This window comes from Octodon degus, unplaced genomic scaffold (genome assembly GCF_000260255.1).
Source record: "Octodon degus isolate 3935 unplaced genomic scaffold, OctDeg1.0 scaffold00004, whole genome shotgun sequence".
Classification (NCBI taxonomy): Eukaryota; Metazoa; Chordata; class Mammalia; order Rodentia; family Octodontidae; genus Octodon; species Octodon degus.
Window position 1 is genome coordinate 4,258,912 of NW_004524580.1, and position 24,687 is coordinate 4,283,598.

Consider the following 24,687-nt stretch of genomic DNA (forward strand, 5'->3'; position numbering starts at 1 on the left):
TCAGATGATTCTTGAACCAAACCACATTAGTCAGTCAGTCCTTTCACCATGCCACCATGCAGAGCCTAATGCTGGAGGGCATTACATGCACAATTAGGAACGACTACTTTCAGGAACACAGATGATCCATGCCGTTGGGAAGACAACAGAACCAGTGAATGAGAGACAGCAAGGATACGCGCCGAGGACTGGTGGTCACGTTCCACTTAGCGACATGGAGGTGCGGATGGCTGGAGCCCACCCCACCTGCCAAAGCATCTGTCTACTCAGGCCCACCGCTGGGAATTTCTAGTCTCCTCTGGGCTGAGCTGGTGTTTCGTGACTGGTTCCTTTCTCTTCTCCTAGGGATGGGGTCTCCGAGGCTGCCAGGTGTTTTGAAAAAGGTCTCCCGGTGCGTGCGATGCATACTCTTGGGTGTCACTGGAACGGGTGACTAAATAAAGACCAAAATTAGAAGCCAACTCAAGCTCTTTTCACTCTCTGAACTCGAAGCTCTTTCTTGACTCATGTCATCATGATGCCTGGGCAGGGGTCCTCTCCTCTTGACTTTGTTTTTCTATCACTCATCCCTTTTATCTTTTTTACATCCCTCACCCCAACTGGAATTAAAGTTTTGCTTATTTTCAGTGAGGAAAAGTTGCCTACTGAGGTCACAGACCCGGCTAAGGGCTGGCTCTCTCATCTATGTGACCTCAGGCAAATCACTTAACCCATGTATCCCTTAGGCATTTCATCAGTGCGGTGGGAACACTGACACCAGCATGAAGAGGTGTAAGCATGAAACAGGGCGAGCTTTGTAAAACACTTGAGAGCACATGACACAAGCAGTCCTTGTACACGCACGCTTTGTGCTTATTTACTAATATCCATCCTCTTATACTAAGTCCTCTGAATGCGTCCCATAATGGCAGGGTGATCATCCTGCTCTACAGTACCTAGATCAGTGTTTGGTCATCACTTGGGGGAAAGCACTTGCTGGGGGTGGAGACATAGCGCAGTAGCAGAGCGCCTGGCTAGCACGCCTGATTCCACGGCACTGCAAAACAGCATATGCTGTGTCATAACCATCTTGGTTAAAAACTTCACACAAGGGTTGGGGAGATAGCTTGGCAGTCTAAGGGCCTGCCTGGCAAGTGCAAGGAGCCAGGTTTGATCCCTGGTACTGTATGCTGTGCCAGCCATGTGCCAAGTTGGCCAGGTGTGGTGGTGCACACCTGTAATCCAGTGTGGGGGAGGCTGAGACAGGAGGATCACTATGAGTCTGGACTGCATAGGAGACCCTGTACCAAATAAATAAATAAATACATAAATACATAAATAAATAAATAAATGACTAAAAGATAAAACTCACAATCATTTCAATAACATACTTTTGACCTCTGAATAACTTGTCTAACATGATTTTTTCTGGAATAATAAGTAATTACTCTAAATAATACCTTTTACATTATAGCAACTAAGTAAATATTTACTGAATTTGAGGGATAATTACAATAGATTCATACTTATTGTTTATGTACATTTTTATAAAAAAATGTCTACATATGCACTACCTCCTAGATATCACATTTTAAGAAAAATGCTAAGAACTGGAGTATTAGGATGTTTCCCTTGATTTTTAAAAAAAATTTATTCATTTATTTATGTATTTACTGGTACAGGGTCTCACTATATAGCTCAGACTTGTAGTGATCCTTCTGTTTTCAGTTCTCCAGAGCTGGGATTACAGTCATGTGCCACCACACCTGGTTTCAGTGGCTGGCTCTGCACGGGGCCGGAATAGCATGTGGTACTGGGGATTGAACTCAGGTCCTTGCACTTGTGAGGCAAGCAGTTAGACCGTGAAGCTGTCTCCCTGGCCCTCCCTTGATTTTATGCTATGTAATTAAAATTCAGGATGGTTTCCTTAAATAACCTAATTAGAGATGAAAGCTTAGAAATCACTGAAAACTTCTAAATATGCAGCATTCCTCAAAGATCTACCTTTATTTCAATGCCTACAATAGGCTGCTTTTATTCTAGGAAATAGAATAATGAATGAAAGAAGTATTCTCATCTGTAAAGCACAGGATCTCTCTCCTTGTATCTTAGTGTTTTGTAAAAGAAAGGTAATTCTGGGCCCACAATGGAAGCCGGCAGAGCTTGGCCTCCCACCTCTGCCCTTCAACCCTCTACTACAGTGAGAACTAGTTACCAGCCAGAGTGGCGCTTGCAGGCCTCACCTGTTCTAATTTTATGACTGAGACTGGATGCCCCATGTATGCAGGGGACTCAGGCTGGACGCTGTGCGACCTTGCCGTCACAGGGCTCAGGTTCCAGGAGGGCTGACCCTGAAGCTGAGGGTCTGCAGAAGGGAGCGTGGACAGCTTTGGGTTAATCATAGCTGCAGGGCCGATGAGAAGATGAGCTGTAGGTCCAAGGCCCGGCAAGCTGAAATTCACAGGTCCTGTGTTTGGGAGGATGCCAGGTGCAGAAGGAATCGGCCCAGGCACTGCAGAGTAGACAACAGGAAAAGGGCCCAGAGGTGGAGACGGTAAGACCATGCAAGGAACACTGAAGGGCGGCAGCTGACCTGAGGATGGTCCCACAGTGTAGGGGATTTGGCTGCCAGAGAAGAGCACATTGAAACCATTTAATCCTGGAACAGAAGAACAATAAAGAAAATCAACACAGCACAAGGATTCGGTTCGCGTTCCTATCCTTCACGGCCTTTTCTAACAGGAGTCCATGATAAATCAATGAATGACGGAACCTTCTCCCACCTGATCAAGTCAATCTCATCTGTGCTCTTCCGCTCACGGGGTCCCTTCACATCAGGGTCAGGACTGCGCTTGGACATCCACCCGTGTGATCACACGCAAGATGCCCATGCGGGGTTTCCCACTAAGTTCCACTGAACCCAAAATGAAGGGGGAAGTCAAACTTGGAAGGGAAATTATTCTTATTATGAACTTCTAACTAAAACTTTGTATTGCCTCAAAGATTATCACAAGGAACAAATCATAGCAGTGTTAATAGTATTTTGTCTTTGTCATGAGTAAAAAGTAAAAATATGTTCATGTTATTTTACAGCTATTACAGAGTTCTACACTAACTCAGCACAGCTTTGAGATGACGGCAGTTTTGGACCTGTTGCCAGATCTTTTCATTCCTTTAAATAATTGCAAAAACTAGTTTTCTGCTTGTTCTTCAATGTAATTGGTTCTTACTAATCCTGTTTTCAATTATCTGCATTTGTAAACATGGGCAAGAGGGACCCACAGGCTTCTCCAGTTCGCATAACAGTCTACGGCTAAAAGAAGGAAAAATCTGCCCTGAGCTATGATTTTCATGAGTAGTGGTGGAATCTGGTTTTGCAAAAAAAATCACCCCACCACTGAATACCTTGCTCAGAAAATGTACTCAAAACTAAAGGAATGAAGTGAATTGGTTTAACTCAACAAGAAAATGAGGGACTCAATCTAAGCATCTTTATGTTAAGAGCAGCTTTATAGATGTCTTAAAAGTTAGGTTTCTACTATAATTCAGTTTTAATTAAATAATAACATTTACTGTTTACTAGATGCTAGATACTTTAAGTTCCTCAGATTTAGTACTAGTCTAATTCAGCGTTCACAGCACTCCTACGAAGCAGGTGCCATCCCTGGTGCTGCCGTACTAACGAGGAGGGCTGCACGCCCGGCCTCAGTTCATGTAGTTCTAAACATCAGTGGTTTTAAACATCAAGCGCTTTCACTCCAGACGATAACAAATCCAAAAAATGAAAAGGAAAAAAAAAAAGAAGAAAAAAGGAAAACGAGAAGGTTAAGCAGAAAATGACTCAGAAGCGAGAGAGACAGCACCGTGTCACCGGACTTGCTTTCTTCGGCCAGTGACACAGGCAAGACTTAAAAAACATCCAGTTTATTATGCGTCCCTTAAGGGACTTCTTATAGCTTGGATCAAAAGAGTTGTGTGTTCAAGGCAGGGCTTTAGAAGGTGGATCACAGGGATGACAGACCCATCGGGGTCAATACGCTCGCTCGCTGTGGGGCCAGGGGCGCCCCCCCCCCCCGAGGGTCTGGCGCAGGCCTCAGGGCGCCCCCTGGCGCTGGCCTTGCGGGCTCTTGTCCCTCCGCTTCCCGGTGCCACAGGGTGACCGGCTTTGCTTCGCCAGCCTTCCCACCCTGCTGGATCTGCGCGGACCAAACCCACAGGAAACTGAGCCAAATCAACCTCTCTTCCTTTATGCTGTGTCAATTATTTTATCCCAGAGAGAGAAAGCGACCGATACAGGTCCCAAAGCCACAACGACACCTCTTACCGGGCGGAGACTGCACATACAGATACTGAGGCAAAGAGGAGTCTTTGGTGCTTTCATTTTCTTGTGAAGGCTTTTTTTCAGTATCTGTGTTTCTTGAAGGAGTTCTATGCTCAGAAGAAGCAAAGTGGTGTTCTGCAGCATTTCCAGAAACCTCTTCCGCAGCCAGGTGGGGGCCATCCCCAGGACAGTCTTCCTGGGACGCAGAGCCGCTGCACCCCACCGTCTTGGCAGAGGTGAGGTCTATGGAATCTGAGGGCTTCTAAGTGTAACCAAACCAGGAAATACAAAAGCAAGTCAAAATTCCTGCAATCTCCCAACACTTTTTCAACTTTTTTTTTTTTTTTCTGTATTTTAGGGAAGGGTCTACAGGGTGTTCAGGGTCTCACTACTAAATCAGACTCATACTGATTCTCCTGTTTACAGCCTCCCAAGAGCTGGGATTACAGGTGCTTGCCACCATGCCCAGTCTAGATCGACGTCTCAGCGTGCCCCGGGGGTGGGGCCAGCATGGCAGGCCCAGGATTGAACCTCCATCCCCTGCGTCTGCTTGCAGGCGCTTTAATCCGCTGAGCTATTTGGCCAGCCCACCAATACTTTTGCAAAACACCTAACACATACACAGAAAGGTAAAACACAACCGTGTGCCCCGTGACTCACGCACATCAGTTGTTTCATCCTGTTTACAGGTCTGTGTGAAAATGAATGTCACACCACGTGGATTCTAGGCTCAGGATTCATATAGAAATGATAATGGAAAACTGGCCATGGCGTTCAGACTACAAGTTTGTGAGCTGGTAACACATAAATAGTGCTGATGCTCTAGTTTTCGGGGCCTTCTAAGAACTGGGGACTGGCCCAAAGCCTTCTTGGCTGTCTGAGACATATGCTCGGCAGATTTTCACTTTTGATCTGACACTCCAGGCTATGCACAGAATTTAAAAAAAAAAAAAAAATGCATTCTGGCAAGACAAAGGCATCAAGGAGCAGGGTTCTTTTTTTTGTTTATTTAATTTTTTTTTGGCGGAACCGGGGATTGAACTCAGGCCCTTCCACGTGCCAGGGAAGCGCTTATTCTACTGAGCCATCTCCTGGAGCAGGGTTCTTAATTAATGGCTGATTTCCATGTAGCGTGCCCAGCTGGCCCACAGCACAGCTGTGATGGTGGCATTTCTCATGGTGAGCACGCACGGCGCTAACCTCTCTGTAGGCAAGAAGTGGGGGATGTACACGGCTCAGGTTTTTATTCTTTCATTTTGTAACTAAGGAAAAGGGATCACTGAGTTAAGAGAACTGAACCACACAGGCACTGCCAGCCAGCACCCGTTCCCAGCTCTGGAATTCAGCTATGACAGGGGCTGTGATGACTGTGGCAGAGAAGCTTTTTTATTGAGATGTATGCAAAAAAGATGAAGGACAATTGAACAATGTTAGCGGTGCATGCCAATACGGCTAAGTTAATGAATAAAATTTTTTTTTTGACATATTTTAAAGAACTGTGAGTTTTTAAAAAATCAGCTGCTTTTCCCTTTTCTTTTTGTGGTACTAGGGATTAAAGACAGTGCCTCAGCAGCTGCCCAGGCTGGGTCTGAGTATCTCATGTGTATCTCTGTGTCTTCAGGGTTAATGCGATGGCACCAGACATGCTCCTCACCTTGGGCATTACCAGGGATAAGGGGCTGTCTTCAAGTTCCCGACTTTGTCTTTTAGTGGCAGGCTCGTGCTCCTCCAGGGGCTTCCTGTCCTCACAGAGGCGCTTCTGACTGGAAGGTGCCAAGGACAGCTCTGCTGTGGCCGGGACCTCCAAGCTTCTGCCGTTCCTCTCCAGGCCCGACTCTGGGGCTGGCCCCCCTCGAAGGTTTGTACACAGCATGAACAGCGATGCAGAGGGCACATACATCATGGGTTGGCCAGAAAACAGGGTAGGCTTCATACTCTCCCTGTCAGAGGACATGGGAGCCAGGGACACCCCTACTTGTCCACTAAGACTGTTTTGCATGGAGAGTGCCGGCAGGCCTGTGTGGGCAGCAGAAAATGCCTGGTGGGCTAATGGGTTACCATAGTATTCAGAGTCAAACAGGAGGCCGGTGTCCAGGCTGCCTGCTGTAGGTACCGCTTTCTTACTGGCAGAGGTGCCTTCCCTAGGAGAAAAGGGAACACAGTGATGCCCACCCTGTTGTCCATCTCTACTCTGCCTCTTTAGCAAGACCAACCCGATGACCCAGATCATGCGCAGCTGACTGAGACAGAACCAGACTTTCATTTAAAGCAAATTTAGTCTCGGTTGTCTCAGATCAAGTGTCAGTTAAACAAAGAGAACAGTGACTAAAGAAATAAGCTCATCTACTAAATAATTACTTTCTAGCATTCTTGTCCCATGCTGCGGGGAGTTATTACATAAGTTTTAGTATACATTCAAAGTTAGTAGGGCCAGGCAGATAGCTCAGTGGACTAAAGCGCCTGCTTAGGCAAGCTTAGGCAAGCTCAGGGACCACAGTTAGATCCCCGCTTTGATCCCCAGGACTGCATGCTGCACTAGCCCTGCCCCCAGGGCAGGCGGGGCTGGTCACAGAGCCCAGATATGGTGGCGCATGCATGTAATCACAGCATTGGGAAGGCTGAAAACAGGAGGATCACTACAAGTCCAAGCTGCGTAGTGAGACCCTGTAACAACCAAATACATTAAAAACAAAACAAAAAAAAAATCCCAAAATGTTAGTCTCATTAATATATAAGACTGTAAGTAGTATGTGGGCCTTATATTTAAGAACATGTTCATGGGAAGAAACACTAGAGAAGACAGATTTCTTGGAGCCCCTCTAATGGAAGCATCGAGGTCCACTCCGCCCGCTTTCTCATCTTGTATTTTGTGGCAGATGAGAGTGCACGACAGACAGGGAAGAGTGCGCCTCTCCGTCTGTGGCCTCCCTAATTGAGGCATCAGCATTACTGAGCTTTGTGAAACTCAACAGACCCAGAACGAGCGTATCAACCACTGCCCGACACCCAGCCATCAGTTTCAACCTCCCCAGAGGCACCAGCAATGCTGCCCCACTGTATCCTCCAGATGTCCTCGCTCCTGCCCTCTCGCATCCATTTCTGGGGATGGGGACTTCTCTGTGTTTCATTCAGGCTGGTCTTGCACTTTCAGCCTAGGCTAGTGTCAAGCCCTCTACCTGCGGCGTCGGTTTCCCTAGTGTTGAATGGAGGCATGCACCACACCTGACTAGACATTCTTTGTGCTGCCTCTCCAAGAGCGAGTCTGCTAAATCACTGTCTTACATTCAGTCCTCTAAAGCGGACTAAAGCGCCTGCTTAGGCAACTCAGGGACCAAAAGGCAAGCTTTTGGTCCTTGGCTGACATGGTTCAGATCTGTACTTTAGCAGATCAGACCTACTACCACCCAAGGCCCTGAACCTCAGGAGCCCTCTCTACCTCCAATCTCACCTGTCAAAGCAGCCAGAAGGATCTTCGCCAGTGAATTTGTTCTTCGGTGTCTGCCTGTTGAATCTAAATGCTTCCACTCGGCTTTCAATCCATGTTGCCACTGTGGCCTACAGCCAACCTCTTATGAATGACATTTCCTTTTACTAGTGTACTCAGAAAGATCATGACAGCTAAACTAATCAGGCTTTGTGCATCTACTCCTTGCCCTGACTCACAATCTGTTTCTTACCAGATGTTCATCAAGAACCTTTCTCGTCCCCTCTTTAATTTTTTTTTTTTTTTTTTTCTGGTTTCCCAGGTTATATACTGAGTTGTTTTGAAATTAGATCTCAAATTTAAAGCTGATGGCCTGGATATGGAGCCTACTCTTGTCATGTAGTAGCAGTCTGACCACCGGCAAGTGACTTAACCTCTTTGTAGTTTCCTTTCTTTAAAATGAGGACAGTCATAGCGGCCTCAAAGGACTATGATCAGGCGGATTAATAAACACTGAGGTAGGACCTGGTCCTTGGTGTACAAATTTAGCTATGACAATGACAAAAGAATCCACAGGACTAAGGTGCAGCATTTCTCAATGTAGTGTTTGTGTGACATTTAAAAAAAGAAAAATCAGTGTATCTGCCTTATTTTTACTTTGTTCTCTCTATATATTCTCATAGTTTAGTTTATTTTTCATATTTTTACAACAATGATACTACATAGTTGGGCACAAAGGGAAAATTTATCAGTTCTTAGTTTTAAAAAATGGACAACTTAAAATTTATCTCTTGGGGGTGACATTTCAATCTAGTCAAGATTAACACCAGGAAACAGAAAATACTTACTGTAACTTGTCCTCTATTTTCTGCCTGTAGATAGCAGCTAGACTTCCAATTTCTAAGGAAAAACCACCTGATTCTGGAAAGGAAAATGAAAGTTTAACAAATACGGCATGATCCCTATATATCCCTCTTGCTGTGGAATCCATTACTCATAATTTGGGGATAAGAAGATTATCTCAAATCTGTTCTTGTTTTGATTTAAAGAGAAAAATTTCTCAAATGGCAAATCCATGTCTCATTAAGAATGAGTAAGAAATCAAACCAAGCCAAAACCAAAATAAGCGTTGTTCTGTCAGTCTGATGAATTTCTGAGATATATTAAGCAGGCCAACCATGGCAAACCAATTGACCAAGGCTGACTGGATCAATTTCAGGCGTGGGGCCACGTCTGCACACTGAAGTCAGCACCTCCTTCGCTGCTAATAATTGTTTTACTTCAGGCAAGTGAAAAGCAGACCTCTGAAAAAATAGGCAAGGTCTCGAATCAGATCATGTCAAAATGTCAGCCCATGGGTAAGGCGACAATGTCACGGCACGTGGCGGGCTGCACGGAGTAAGGGAGGGCAGGCACCTTGTTCCTCTCTGTATGGACTGCTGGGTTCTGAGATCACTTTTCTCTCTATCCTCTCAGAAGCCTGAACTGTGTTAAAGGACCCATGACGAGCCAGCCTCTGTTTTGCACAGACTTGAATCTTGCCGTATGTTTCTCTCTTCAACTCTGGTAAGACGGACGCAGAAACATCCATTAGTTCATCATCTAAATAAACGAGAGAATTGGTTGTGTTGTTATATATCTGTAATTCAGGATAATTTTAGTCTTTCAAGAGATGACTTTGAACCTATAATTGGACGTTACCCTATAAATAAAAAGGACAATCAAAGGAATTTTATGAGTCTTGTCTCAAACCCCATTTTTTGATATATTCCTTTTTTAAAAAGTTAGTGGATGACTATAAAGTGAGACTGAATCCATATATATTCTAAAATTATCTGAACTACAACAAAAGTAGAGCAAGATGTTCTTCAACCCAAATTGGAACAAGCCTGACATTTTAATGCTCTGCTGGGCAGAAAGTATCAAAGGAAAACCTGACCACACTCAGCACATCCGTGCATATTTTGAGATTCACTTTCAAGATTAATTGAAATCTGCTTCTTATGCCACAGCTCTAGGGCAATGAGGAGAAGAGTCACTGTTTGCTATTATTAGGCTTTAGTATTTCTTTCTTAGGCAGCAGGAGGCTCAGTTACTAAGTGACCCCAGGAGAAAGGCCAACAGGCTTCATGGTGGAAATGCTGCGGAGCACAAGGATGACAAAAGGCTGGTCCTTGAAGACCATTTGTGCTTTCAGGCCCCTGAGTACAGTCGGGGCTGAGCTGCCCACCACTCAGGCAGCCAATTCTGCCACCCTGACGGTGAATCTTTCCATGCTTGTTTATGCTAATTTTTTTCAAGCTCAAAATAGTATTTTAATTACAATACTGATTTAACATACTGAAATGCTTACATTTTATAACAGGCATTTTGATGCGAATGTAACCTCCTGAAAGACGAAATAGGTAAAACTCTAAGTCACAGGAGCGGGCAAACACTTTCTGAACAGAGCCCTAATGCACAGGAAATGGTATCAGGAATCAACACATGGGATCGTATCAAATTAAAAAACTTTTTTTTTGTTTAGAAGAACCAAGGATTGAACTCAGGCCCTTGTGCTTGCCAGGGAGGCGCTTATTTTACTGAGCCATCTCCCTGGCCCCCAAATTAAAAAGCTTCTGAACAGTCAAAGAAACAACCAACAGGGCTGGCCTAATAGCTCAGTGGACAAAGGTCCTTAGGCAGAGCGCAGCAACCAGGGTTTGATCCCAGGCCTGACATGCTGCCCCGCCCCTGGGGTGCGCTGAGACCACAACTGAGACTGGTTGCGATGGCGTGCATGTAATCTCAGCGCTTGTGAGGCTGAAAACAGGAGAATCACTATGAGTCTCATCTACGTAGAGTGACCCTGTAGACGCTGTCCTAAATACAGGAAAAAAAAAGAAAAGAACCAAGAGTAAAGAGACAATTTATAGACGGGAATTTTTTTTGGCAGGTCTTCCTTAAACAGAGGACTACTAGAACCTGCGAGATAGCTCAGCGGCATAAACACCTGCCTGGCAGGCGCAAGGTCCTAAGTTCAATCCCCAGTACCAAAAATAAAATTGGGTTTAGTTTGTCCTTTCATAGTTCATTCAACTGCACTATTAGGGTATTTAAAATCTTTTTTTTTTTTTTTTTTTTTTTTAATTTAGGCATTTGGCTACTATGAACATCTTTTAGCATTGCATTTGCTGAATCCCTTAGCATAGGTTTTGGTATGTTGTCTTTCATTTCTGTTTGTTTCTTTTATTATTATTATTATTTTTTGTGTATTTGTAACAGGGCCTTCCTATGCAGCTTGAATTTGTAGTGCTTTTCCTGTTTTCAGCCTCCCCAGTGCTGGGATCGTAGGCACGCGCCACCAGCCCAGACTCTTACCGCTGCCTCAGTGCGCCCTGGGGGCATTGCTGGTGTGGCATGTGGGACCTGGCCCCTGCTCTTGCTAAGCAGGTGCGTCATTCAAGAATATACTGTTTAACTTCCACGTATTTGTATAATTTTTAAAGTTTCTATTGTTGATTTTTAGTTTTATTCTATTATTACTCCAATGTTTGTTGTTCTCTTAATGTAATTATGTCCACTGGTGAAAGAGTACTTAAATCTCACTATGCCTATAATACAGACCTACTAATGTTAGATTTGTTTTAGAGTGGTACATACATTAGGCCTGGTTTAGATCTAATGATGTTGTTATACAAATGTGGGCTTCAGCACCGGGTGCTTGGATATTTACATTTTAAAAATTTCTTGTGATCTTTTTTCCTCTTTTTTAAGGCTTTCTACTTAGTCTAGTTTGAGAACTATAGCTACTTCTACTCCTGCTCACTGAGGTTTTTAATCTTTTCCCATCCATACACACAGTCTGGGCAACACATCACTGGGTCTTATTTTTGTACCCACTCAGGAAGTACCTTTTAACTGGGGGCCACAACCTGTTTACATTCAATGTTATTACTGATAAGACATACTCTTGTCATTCTGTTGGTTTTCATTCTTCTTGTCCTGTCTGCCTTTGTTCCCTGCTTCTCTTGTAGCTTTGTGGTTTGGTAGTTTTCTGCACTGATGAGGTCTGCTTTTCTTCATTTTTGTGCATGTGCTCTGTTCATGAATTTTGCACTTTCATGTGTTTTCACAGCGGTAGTTAAGACTTTCACTTCTGCTAAAAGTTTCTTAAAATCATTCTCTTGAATTGTCAGGCATATCAATTCCTTCTTTGCGAGCTAATAATACTCTCCTTTGGAGGCATAGTACCTTGTTTTTTCCATGTTTTCTTGTGTCTTTATTTTGAAGTTTGTGTATCAGGTAGATCTGCTGACTCTGCCAATTTTTCACAGTAAAAGACTTTCCCTTGATCATGTGTACCGGGGGCACTGGACCCAGGGAGTGAACCTTTTGGAGACAAGTGCCCAAGCAACAACCCAAGACCCACTCACTTATCACGACGTGCCAACACTGCAATTAAACCTGAATACTGAGGTTTTAGTTTGGAAAAAACCCAACTTACACATTAACATTTTTTATCTTAAAAACAAATGTGCCATAGGTTCAGTACCACTGTCACAGGGATTTGGATAGACAGGCTGGGTTAGCTTCGCGTCTAGGGAGGTGCTTTACTATAGCCTTTGTGCAGCTCCTTCAGCTGTAATCGGTATCACCAATGCATAGAGAGCCCCGTGACCTGCTTCTCAGGGTCTTGCTGGGGCATCTGAATACAGGGTGAGCAGCTGTCACAGGGGGGCCATATGAGAATGGGCAGGGCCACTTAGGGAAGGCTGCTTGGCCTCTCTGCAGTCAAGGATAGGGAGGCAAGGCTACTCAACTCATTCCCAGCGGCACTCCAGGCCTGAGTACTTAGAGCAGGGTTCTTGGCTGCTTCTTAGTGACCAAGTAAGTGTCTCTAGAGACAAGCCATTCCAGGCTGGTTGCTCGGCTGTCTGGGCTGACAGTGGGTAGGCAGGCATGTTCGGCAGATTGCAGGGCACCAGGAGGGTGTGGGGGGCCAGCTTTTTCCCAGGGACCTCTGCAGGGCTGAGCTACTCAGGGTGCATTGTGCAGGGATATGGAGCGACTGGCAGGAGATGCAGTATGCTTGCTTCCCTTCTTCGTAAGAGCCCAGTGTACCTCTGCTTGGGAAGACCTCTGACTTCACTGCTCTGTGTCAGATGTTCCAGTACAAAATGCTGGTGCTTTGATTTGGTTCTTTGTTGTACAAGGAACGACACCAGACATGTTTACTCAGCCTCGCGCTGATGTGCTTGGGAGCCACTTGAGGTGGCAAAATCACTCATGAAAAGTGAAAAATTGAAGACACGACTCAAAAGAACTGTAAAGCTAAAACCAGACTTGTTCAACCACATCCAGGAATGTACAGCAACCTATTTTTTTTTTCTTTTTTTGCATTTTCGACCATGAGAAGACCACGAACACTGATTTTTGGACTTACAGTGTAAATTTTAGTAAGCAGGTTCAGCAATAAGCATTCTGTGAATAATGGGACTCGGCTTTGGGGGAAACAGAAACACACCTGAAGGAGAAAGCAGATCGGAGACTGCTTAGGGATGGGAGTAAGGCTGGCATGGAGGAACTGCAGAGGGGCAGGGGAGGCTTTTGTGGTGGCAGAAATGTTTATTTTCTTCATTGTGGTATTATTTCATTGGTGCATGACTCCTCACACTGCTTATGCAAACACATGGATCCCTCGACCTCTCAGCACCACTTCGCGTCCCAGAGGTCTTGTCTTTCCAGCGGCACCACCATCCTTCCCCTTCACACATTCACAGTGGGGCCCTAATTCAGATGTCTTGCAGCTGGGCAGCTCGAACTGTCTGACACACATGACTCTATGACTTGTATCAACAGTGGCACAAGCTGCCTGATGGGACAGTCACACACACGCCACTGGAGGTTCAAGCTGGCAGCAATGTGTCAATCCCTATGTTCAAAGACTCTTCCCTATTATAGAGTGCAGATTCCTTGGCTCCACTCACACCTTCCAAAAAATGCAGTCCCAATGGATTAGACTTTATCTTATTCTCTATCCTCTGCTCTCCACTTAAATTAGGGTGGCTGTTCTCTCCAGTGTAGGCCAAATTTATTTTTTCTTTTGGAACTGGGAATTGAATTCAGGACCTTGTATCCCTGGTCCTCAAATTTGTTCTTACTGTATGAGGTGTGATTTTGCATTTAAAAAATGTTTTATAGTAAAAGGCATGGTATTCATTCCCTCCAAATACTGCCCCGCGTGTCAAACACTTATCCCATTGTCCTTGCTTCTTTCTGAAGCAGGTCTGGAAGTCCTTTTTCATGTGTCTTCAGTTACACTGTCATGGCTTCCCTGATGTTCTGAATTGATTAGAAACATTTGCCTTTAATGGTCATCTTTAGATGGGTGGAGTCAGAAGTCACATGGTGCTAGTCGAGAGAGTAAGGTGGACAGGAACATACTGTAATGTTCTCTGAACCTCCCTTTGCACTGGATGGCACTTGGCACCAGTATTTGCCATGTTTGGTCATGCCTCCTAAAGACACCACAGCAGACTTCCGGAACTGCTTTAGAAGTGGAAGAAGCGTGTTCAGAGAGGGGCTATCTTGAGGAAGCTTACTGGCAAGGGGTCTTTTATAATGTGCTATTTCCAAATAGTTTACACACTCACTTTACTTTTCAATCACACCTCTATGCCACTCCTTCATCCCTCCAAAACTCAATATTCTATCAGGTATCCTCTTGAATTCCTTTAGAGCTAATGCCTCCCTCTAGCACTGAATTCCTCTCTTTTTAAATTTTTTTTTTTTGTGGTACTGGGGATCAAACTTGGGACCTTGCGCTTGCCAAGCAGGCCCTTATGTTGCTGAGCTATATCCCTGCTCATGAGTTACAGAAAGATGAATACTGACTGTAGACTTAGTGTACAAGCTGAGGGCAATCCTGCACGGTCAACTTCATTAAGTAAAACAACACAATACCTAATTGCAATTACTCAGAAGAGATATTCTTTGCTCTGGGTGATCAGGGATAAAACTGTGAGGCTGGGAGCTGAGCTTGAGCTGGAAAGTTGAACAGAATACAGTCCTAAGAGTATCTGGCTCCAGGACAGACCAAGTACAACACAGTCCCGTAAGATCATAGTGCCCACTGACTCCGGAGTAGGCCAGCTCAGTGCGTTTTGCCCTTGGACACAATTGCTAAAGGACACATCTCACAAAATGTATGCCTGTTAAGGGATGCATGGCTGTGTTTCTAGTTAAAAAGGAGACGTTGTCACAGGTGGAAAGGAGAAACCAAAGGCAGAGAAGCATAAAACGGCAGAGACGCACACTTCACGCAGGCAGGGGCTGCATCCCGCCTAGCTGAACTTTTCCATGGCGTGTGGTACGGGAACTGGCACATGGCCCACGCTCAGCAAGCACGCCCTGGGTTGAATTAGTTATACTTGATTTTAAGTGGTTCCATCTAGATCCTAAGTGAATAATATGTCACAAGTGAGGGAGAGAGCTGTATCTTGTATAAGCCTGAGTTAAGTGGCACGATTTTATACCACCAATGCCAAAATTGAAAGGATAATTTAAAAATAACGTTAATGGCTTTCCCCAGCAGTGCTGCTGTATGTAAAGCACCTGGTGGAGTAGGACCTAGTTTCTGATTGCTCAGAGATTACCTGTGAATTAACTAGAAGATAATACCCTCTTTCATTGCAGCTTAGGAAAACTGTAACATTTGTAACCTTTTAAGTAAATTACAGAAGAGGTATTGATTATATCATCCTATATTTAGAAGCAGCCTTACCACATATTAGCTTTGTGATAACTGGTGCAATTTTTACGTTACTTGGGATTTTACTGAAAAACAATGTATCATTCTGCTAACACAGAAACAAGTATAGCTCAAAAGAAATGTCATTTTTAACTCTCACCCCAAACTTCCACAAAGGGGGACAGGGAGATATCTCAGTAGAATAAGCGCTTGCCTGGTAAGTGCAAGGGCCTGAGTTTTAGCCCCGATCCCGCAAAAAAAAAAAAAAAAACCACAACAAAAAAGAAACAAAACAAAACAAAACAAAAAAAACTCATAAAACAAACTTCCAGGAACTCTATAACACAACAAAAAATTATGAAGAGCTGTAACTTAATACTATGGATATCCCCACACCAGCTTGTGTCCCTCCTCCCGTGTATGTGCCAACCAGTGGTTGCTATTTTTAAGCTAATGATCGTTGCTTCAATTAGGTATGGGATATAGACTATAGAAAAGATCAATTTCATTCTAGTATACGTCCCACTTAGAAAAGGAATTAGGGGTTATACATAAAATAGGTCCTTAGCAAAACCACACCTCCTTACCACTGGAGCTGAAGTCCACAGGCCCGATCCACTTGAAGGCTGGTTTCCGGCCTCGCTCTTCTGTGACATGCACTTTCTTTATCAAAGCCAAGCTGGTCAGAACATTGGCTATGTCATAGAGACGTCGTACCTTTGCTTGAAGACATAAAACAATTATGGTCATGCCATCTGACCGATCCATTTTAGTTTATGTGACAAGTAACGTTTCTATGTCACAGCATAAAGCTCAAGAGAGCAGCAGGGTGGGATGACACCAGTGGCTCTGTCAGCACTCAGCTAAAATTTACATTTCTGATGCATCTGAAGACACTTCCTAAGGAAAGGTCAGCATGTCCTTCCCTTTTGCAGCTTCACGCCGCTTGCAGGAGGCATCTGTTAGCAAGCTGGGAGCGTCAGGACGGCAGACACACCAAGGGAGGAAAGGACTAGGGGCTTAGTAAATGTATTTCTGCCACGTGGCATGTCCAGAGCTTGCCCTGAGCTTCTCCCAGCAGGTGGTCACAGAAACTGCTTCAAAGGCAGCTGGCTGTGAAGATGACAAGGACTCCCCAGGGCTTTCTGCAAGGCCACAAAGCTGGGCACATGGGATGCCTGGGACTGAAGGTCATGAGGACGGCTGTGTGAAGGACCGCTGCTTCTCACCTGAAGCCAGGGCATGCTGTACCCAGGGAGAAGGGTGGAATGGGCACTGCCAGGGTCTTAAGAAGTATTGGGGACACCTTTGAAAAATGCATGTACTACTGGAAAAGAAGGGCTGGTAATACCTCAAACATGCAGGACAATGGCCACAAATATTTTTTATTTAAGAAAATGATGGGTGGCTGGGAAACCCACTCGAACCCCAGGCTCAAATCAAATCCGCCAAAGGCATTTTCACTGTCCAGAAACATGCTTTCACCTCTGTCCCACCAGGGCTGATTTAGTCTGGCTATTTCACCCACAAGGCAGCCTCATTCCAGCTGGAAACAAATCAAAGCTAAAGCCTCATGGGCTTATGGCTTCTCACCAGGAGCCCTGGGCACTGGCTCAGGATACTAGAACCATCAAAAAGGAAGATGTACATTGGTCATGCCCCACTCCCCTACCCTCTGGTTCCTCTGGTTCTTACCTGCAGACAACTTTTTCCACCCTTGAGAAGAGTAGGCAGGGGTGGGGAGAAAAGGGGAAAGAAAACTCAGACACCGTCTCCCATGCAATGTTACTAAAGAGAAATGCAAAGTAATTCCCACCCTCCCTGGCTGTCATCCTCCAGGCGTTCTGCTTTTCACTGGCCACCCTAACTACTGAGGACATGTCTTCTGACAGGAACTTAACATTCTATTAGTCACTAGCTAATCTTTCACAGCAGCAAGAACCTTTATGTACAAAGGAAAGAGTGTGTTTTGCAAAAATAATATACATGTACTTTTAATTTCAGAGGCAGAACACACCCACTTATGAAATCCCACCCTGTTTGTGCTCATAAATGGATCTAGGCAGAGATTCTTACTTTTAAATTTACTATGGTCTGGAGTATCTTGGCTTTCTTCTATCAGTATTTTAGCAGCCACATCCAGAGTAACAATCTTGGTTTTGGAGACGAGGAACAGCATGACAAATTTCTGGCTCATGATTCTCAAAGACTTATCTTTTCTACTGTTTGCAGATGCTACAAAGGGAAGAAATATAAGCATCAAAACATGGGATTTGCAAGAAAGGCTGCGTTCACGGCTCACCAGCACTGTCCAGCTCCAAGCACATGGGGAGTGTCACTCTCGCTACAGGCAGAAGCTTCTGGGACACACATCACAAAAAGCAGCTTCTAAAGAAACTGGGATTTTCTTGTGGCACTGAGCAGTAGGCATAAACTCTTATATGCATATTTTCAACCACTCTCATCACTTTATGCTTATAGATCATGTAATAGAAGCCATGTGGTATTTTTCCTGATGCAACTTTTTGAAAAGATTAATGTTGACAGATAAAAGGCAGGGCAGGGATCCGAAACTACTTTCAGAACTTCAGCTTTCTCCTCAAAGACCAGAACTCCATTTTTATCCTTGGCCCACAATTTGCAGAATACAGTAGGTGCCTACCTTTTCCAGTTCTTTTCAGAAATAGGTGAATAAACGAGCTTTCCATAAACAGGAAGCTAATCAGATGTGTGTGCCTATGGCCGGCAGGTAAGGTACCCAGCAGTCGGCTCCCTTCCCTGGTTATCAGGGTAAGTGCAGCCTCACGGAGTGGAACAAAAAGGCAGGAGGCCGTCAATCTAATGAGTACCAGCACCACCTTCCTCCCAAGTCTAATATTTGCAATTAAAATGTGCCTGGCACATGTAGTTTGTCATGTTAGCAACAGGGAGGAGGAGGGTGACAGTGATGAAGATGAATGGGTAAAATGAAGAGAGGAAAAATATTAGTTAGGGAGGGGAAAGAAAAGTATGGACAGATATCAAAACTTTCTGCACCAAGTGAAAGCAGGGGCTGCCCATCTTTTTATCATTTCCTGTTAATGGGGCTCTTTTCTAATCTACCCCAATATATAATTAAGGAAAATTATTTGAGAAGATAACTTCTTCAACGTAAAGTCTCATGAAAAGAACACTGCATGGGGTTGTCAATCTTCAACGAGAACATTATTAGAGATCTACAGTCCAGGCAAGCTAAACATCAAGTGAACGCCACTAGATGGATTTTAAGTAAGGTCGAGTGGGCAGCCCAGATGGGGAGCCATCTGCCTCCTTTTCTTTAGTAGACAGAATAAGAGGGCATTTTCCGCTAGGGCTGTCAATCTGGCACTTCTCTTCTTTGCAGTGAATCTCTTCAGAAAAGCCTATCACTGTCTCTGCCATTATTCAGGAGCTTACAAAGGACTTACAAGGATAGTCGGGCTCAGAGAACTCCAGTAACTGCTGATCTTGGCACTCCGGATAGCCATTCCTTCTGTGCTCGCCAAACTTATAATCCATCAGGTCTAGCTCCTTCTGCTGGAGGTGGGCCATCTGCTCTTCGTACTTCTGCTCTTCGCCTAGTCTCTGGAGGGTTCTTAAGGTTTTTGGCAGGCTGTGCCGTCCATGCCAGCCATACTGATTCTTGGCCACACGGCTGACCAGATGCAGGGACTCCAGGACATTGACAATGTCATAGATGCGTCTTCTTTCCACACCTGTGTAAAAAACAGAAGCCAACAGGTATCACGCAGGTGACCCTGATGAGTACATTCCTCGAGGGTGTGGACTGTGTCTGTGAGCTGCTTTGCGTAAGGCCCACTGTAAGGCTCACGAAGTGTGGATGTGCCACAAACTCAACCTGTAGGGATGCGAACAACAGTAATTATTTCCCTTTTTTCTCCTTGAGAACCAACGCTCAAAGAGGTAGGCCAAAGACCCCTGTGGAGACAGTGACAGTTCTACCTATATGACCTGATAGTGTAGCATCCACTCTTGAGACCTGTCAGCCAACCACTCATTTTGACATGTTAAAATGGGCAGCACTGCGCAATTTACACACCATGCCTGCTGCCCACTCAATGAATGCATGGTTGATTGTGACCTGTATTCCTAATTATGCAACTATAAAAGAAACCATGTCCAATATTGACACTTCATCCATAGACAATGCTGTCCTTTCTCAGAGCCTCAATGATGTGAAAAAATAATTACATCTATAACTTTTAGTGGCCCAGAAAGGTAAAATGATAGTAAATAGTGTTTCCTCAAGATTCGAGGGCTTAGCCACTAATGCCAAGCTGCTGGGAAAGGCTGCAGCTCTGTGTTCCCTTTTGTGCTCATCTAAGTATCCATAACAAAAGCCTCCAGGCACCTTGCAGAAAACCAGCCCTGTTACAAAGATGCCCTCTTCCAGCTCACTTGCCAGGGGTTGTTATACAATCAGGGCAGACTCAGTAAATGTAGCTTTGGGCCTGTCGGAGATTTAATGTGAGAAAAACATCAAACTGCAAGGAACACTCCAGAGCTGAGAGGAAGTTCTCTCACATGCATGAGGAGACATTTCATAGTCAGTCAGAACATTTCAGCTCATGACCCAGAATGGCTCGTTACCCCCAAACGCTGCCAGCTGCCTGCCGGAAGTTGTTGGCAGGAGCAGACAGCAGCCCTTTGTCCAGAGCTGCCTGGCTCTTTCCTCCAGTCTGTTTCCACATATTAACACATTTTGTTTAGAGAGTAACATTCTAGAAACCTTCCCACTAGAAATACCATGCGAATGCAACCGAGACACCCCAAAGCCAGCCATATGCCCTCCCATTTTGTTGTGTCCTTTGATAATGAGCTGCTTAGTCTCCACCTAGTGGCTAAACTTTCCAAGGGAAAGAGAGTAAAAGATTCTGACCATTTGGAGAACACTGTGATGCTTAATACCCACAGTGGGTACTCAGTAGGTAGTTGGAAATTAGTTGCATAGGCTATACTGTTTTCTGGTTCCTAAAGTCGCTCCCTGTTCTTAAATTCCTGCCCCCAGTCTCCATGTCAGATCTAATAGTACCAGAATTTGGGACCCAGTACCAGAATCTGGGACCCTGTACAGTTTGAATGTCCTGCACGTCCTTGGTTAAACTATGGTCTTGTCACCCAGGATGTACCAAGGCCACAAGGCATTTCCTTAGGCTCCAGGAAATGATCACTGATACAATAGCTCTGGCCAAGGACCCCTCCTTTCCCACCTCATACGAACAAAATGCCACACTTACTCAGCAGGTCGGGTGCTCATCGGGCACATGGAGCTGCCGTAAAAATCTCGGTAGTTCTGCTCCAAGCTGTTATAACACGGAGCTCTGTGGAATGATCTGCAGCTCAAGAGGACAATGGAGTCCATCCTCTTGTCCTCTGGGAGTTGTGAAATACCCCTCCAACATCTAATCTTTTGTGTTCTGTAGTGACATCAGTGTAAGATCTCCGGGCAGACACTGGGTGCATGAGGCAGCAGGCTTCTGAACCCCAGGGACAGGAACACTGAACACCAGTCCTTTTCTGTAAGAGTGGCTTCCCCAGTCCTGCGCCTTTACTAGTTCTTGGCCACGTCTCTGCCCCAAGGACCAAGTCCCCCCCATTGCTGGCCTTGATCCTTGACTGTGTATTACACTTCCAGGCTCCAAAATGGCCCTGCAGCCCCACTGCTCTTGGTCTTCTTTCTCACTGTAGGGCCTGATAGAACAGCAGGCAGTTTTGGGAAAGTACAATTGAGTAAGCACCGAGTAGAAAAATAAAACCAACACATGCTGGGTACTGAATTAGGAATATTCTCTTGTTACTTCCGACTTCACATCTCTGCAAGGCAGGTGCTGTGGTTCCTTGTTATGACAGGAAAAGGTTAACTCCTAACAACTCTTACAGGCTTGGGTAGGATTAGATGTGAGCCCAACCCTGTAAGAGTTGTTAGGCTCACATCTAACCCTACCCAACCCGAAGTCCACCTCACGCTCTTCTCACCACAACTTCCTCATTTGTGACTTCCAACAACCATAACCTGCTTAGCTTTCAGCTTGAATAATTCAGATTGTCACACTGACATACTGACTAAATCAAAATGACATTTCTACAGAAAATGCCATTTATTTGTTTAGCTGCTATCTTCTTCTGGTGTATGTAAAACCTTATGATTTAAGGGTACACCTTCACACCTTTAAATCACCGTGATGTCTGTTTAGGGACCGTTCACGCATTCATTTAGAAACCAACTACAACGCATGGCCACTAGGGGTCGCTAACCTGAAGCAGCCGTGCACGCATTCATAGGCGATAGCCACCGCAGCATGCATGACCACGCCACATGCGCATACTCCCCTTTGTTGTGAGGTTTAGCTGGTCGCGTCACCTTCGCGTGTGCTTCACCTAGCTTGGCAGGCTTGCTGCATCATGGCGAAGGGCTACGAACACAATGCTGCTGCGTGAAGGAACAACAGCAGTTCTCAACTGTTAGAAGCATTATTAAACAAAGAAGCAGGTTATTTCTAAAAACTGCTTGCCTCACTCTAAAGAGGAGTTTAAACACTATATGAATTTATGATGTAAATATTAAGAAATACTATGTTACAAAAATATTTCTAAGGTTTGAAAAAACCAAAACAAATCTGAATTTTTGTTTGGCCCTCCTGGCTAGGAAGCTTCCTAGAATTCTGTGCAGAAAGAGATATTTGGAGGTGTAGGAAGCGCTGCCTGCTTCTTTGTCCCTCTACCCTTGTGAAAGGCCCACTCTTTAGCTTCTAAGAGGCCACCTGAAGTCTCTGGCTTGCCCAGGGAAACCAGTTTCCCACTGTAACCCGCGCGAAGCCTCCGAGTAATCTCACCATACATACCGAGACTGACAGCCACTTCGTCTAGGGAGATGGTAGTTTTCTCAGTTGACAAGGGGTAACTTGGATAACGAGCTAGAAACTTCTGGCAGAGCAGTCCTAAACTTTTCTGTTTTCTGCTTGGTCTTTGCTTTTCAAATTCATCCACAGCACTGTCCCCAACATCAAGCTACAGAGAACAGACAGAAGGGGAGGGGGGAAAGGTCATGGTTAACATCCCAAAGGAAAAATTACAATGACTGCCCCTGGCAAGACTACAGGGTGTGTGTGGCACTGGCGTGGCAATACCAATCCATCCCAGCCAAGGTTCTGATTAAAATACATGTTTAAATCTAATTTTCTTAACGTTGGACCTATTGTCCTTCCTGGACTGAGTTTTTCCTCCTCCGTATCAGGGAGCAGAGTCCATAGACCGAAGTTTAAAAATTGATGAATGTGGCTGCGCACAGTTGCTATGGCCTTGCTGCCAAGGTGCTCGTTCAGGCAGCAGAAGCAGCACTGCCGGAAGCTCTTCGGAGATGTGGAGTCTGCGGCCGCGTCCCGGAACAGCTGCGCAGAAGCCGTCCTTTCACAAGCTGGTGATTCTTACTGACATGAAGTTGGAGATGCACTGACCCGCGCCGCATTCCCAAACTGTTGTCTATTTTATGATGTACCAAGCACTGATGAAACCACAAGGGCTGTTAAGCTGTAGCCTTTCTTACCCTTTCTTATTGTCAGGACGCTGAAGTAGCATCCTTTTCTTATCAATACACATTTGAAAATGGTTCCATTAAAGCCCCAAGAATATTAAAAGCTTTCCTCACAAATAGATTCAAGGAGAAATGCAATATGATTATCAGAAAATAGATTCAGAAAGAGCATTTGATAATTTGAACATTTATTCATGATTTTCACAAATGCTCTTAGAAAACTAGGAAAAAGGGCTAACTTCTTCCTCGAGAGTACTCATGAATCTCAGAAGTAAATGCATCTGTGGGAAAGCCTTACAAGTATTTTCTTAAAACTAGGAAAATGATAGAGATGTCCGTGATCACTGCTCCGCTTCTACACCACCCTGGAGATCCCAGTCAGTGCATGAGGAAAAGAAAAGGACATGAGGAACAGGGGTTGGAAAGGAATAAGCAAGACTTCCATTCTGCAGAAGAAAAATTGTTCGCTGAAAAGAATCTTAGGCGGGTTATTAAAAATACGGATTTAGCAAAGTAGCTGAATAGAAGATATGTCTTAAAAATAAGCTGTGTTCCTATACAGCAGCAACAGAGAATGGATGGAAAGGGACAACATAATAGCAACAAGAATGATAGTTATTTCCGAACTGGTCTGGGGTGGTGGTGCACACCTTTAATCCCAGCACTCGGGAGGCTGAGCAGGAGGATCACTGCAAGTTCCAGGCCAGCCTGGGCTACAAAGTGAGTTCCAGGCCAGCATGAACTGTGTAGTGAGACTCTTGTCTCAAACAAACAAACAAAAAATACATCTAGGAAAATCAATTTGTATAAATACTAAAACTTAGGTCTTATGGGACAGTACTTTAAACTTGGAGAAATGTATTATCTTTATGGAAAGGAGGACCAGTACCATAATTAGGTTAATTCTTCAAATTTTCAGTTTCAATTAAAACCCAATCTAATATATATATATGAGGACAAAAGAGAGCTAGGAATAGTTATGCTATACACTTGAGGAAAATAAGGTGAAGTCCTGCTTTACCTATTACCAGGCTTTTTTTTTTTTTTTTTTTTGAGGAACTGGGGATTGAACTCAGTCAGGCCCGTGCGCTTGGCTGGGAAGCACTTATTCTACTGAGTCATCTCCTCGGCCCCAAGGACTTATTAAAACATGGTGTTGGACAGCCAGCCAGCTAGCTCGTGGACTAAAGTACCTCCTTAGGCAAGCACAGTGGCCCGGGTTCAATCCCTGGTGTGCAGTGCCAGCCCCACCCCTGGAGTGCACTGGGATGGCACCTGAGACCGGGTGTGGTGGTGCGAGCCTGAAATCCTGGGGCCTGGGAAGCTGAAAAGAGGCAGGTCACTAGCTGTCCGATCTACACAGTGAGACACTGTACACCGGTAGCCCCTGTACTAAATCAAGAAAAAAAAAAAGGGAAAACATGGCATTGACACAATAGCTGACAAACTGAATGACCGAACAGAAAAGTCTTGAAACCAGCACAGAGACAAAGACTGACTTAGGAGAGAAGCAGCACTGTCACTGGGGGAAGGGGACGTGTTTCCAGACACACCACGGGGGGACCAGTGATAATCCAGACAGAAACCCAGAGTAATACTCTGACTCATGCACAGAAAGCCCATTCCAAATAGACTGAGGTTTAGGACTAGAAAGCAAATTA

The 24,687-nt window shown here is 44.8% G+C and overlaps 1 protein-coding gene across 1 annotated transcript in view; it reads right to left on the reverse strand.

Moving 5' to 3' along the window:
* Positions 1-255: 255 nt before the first annotated feature.
* The window catches only part of E2f7 (E2F transcription factor 7), a 36,030-nt gene continuing 11,598 nt past the window's right edge, over positions 256-24,687 (reverse strand). Inside the window, exons 4-13 of the mRNA XM_023717638.1 lie at positions 22,338-22,503; positions 18,903-19,190; positions 17,533-17,691; positions 16,044-16,178; positions 9,141-9,326; positions 8,573-8,645; positions 5,955-6,441; positions 4,304-4,562; positions 2,223-2,638; positions 256-433 (exon numbers count right to left, since the gene is read on the reverse strand). Of these exons, the coding sequence (XP_023573406.1) occupies positions 263-433; positions 2,223-2,638; positions 4,304-4,562; positions 5,955-6,441; positions 8,573-8,645; positions 9,141-9,326; positions 16,044-16,178; positions 17,533-17,691; positions 18,903-19,190; positions 22,338-22,503 (2,340 nt within the window). The 3' untranslated portion in view covers positions 256-262. The remainder of the gene's footprint in view (positions 434-2,222; positions 2,639-4,303; positions 4,563-5,954; positions 6,442-8,572; positions 8,646-9,140; positions 9,327-16,043; positions 16,179-17,532; positions 17,692-18,902; positions 19,191-22,337; positions 22,504-24,687) is intronic.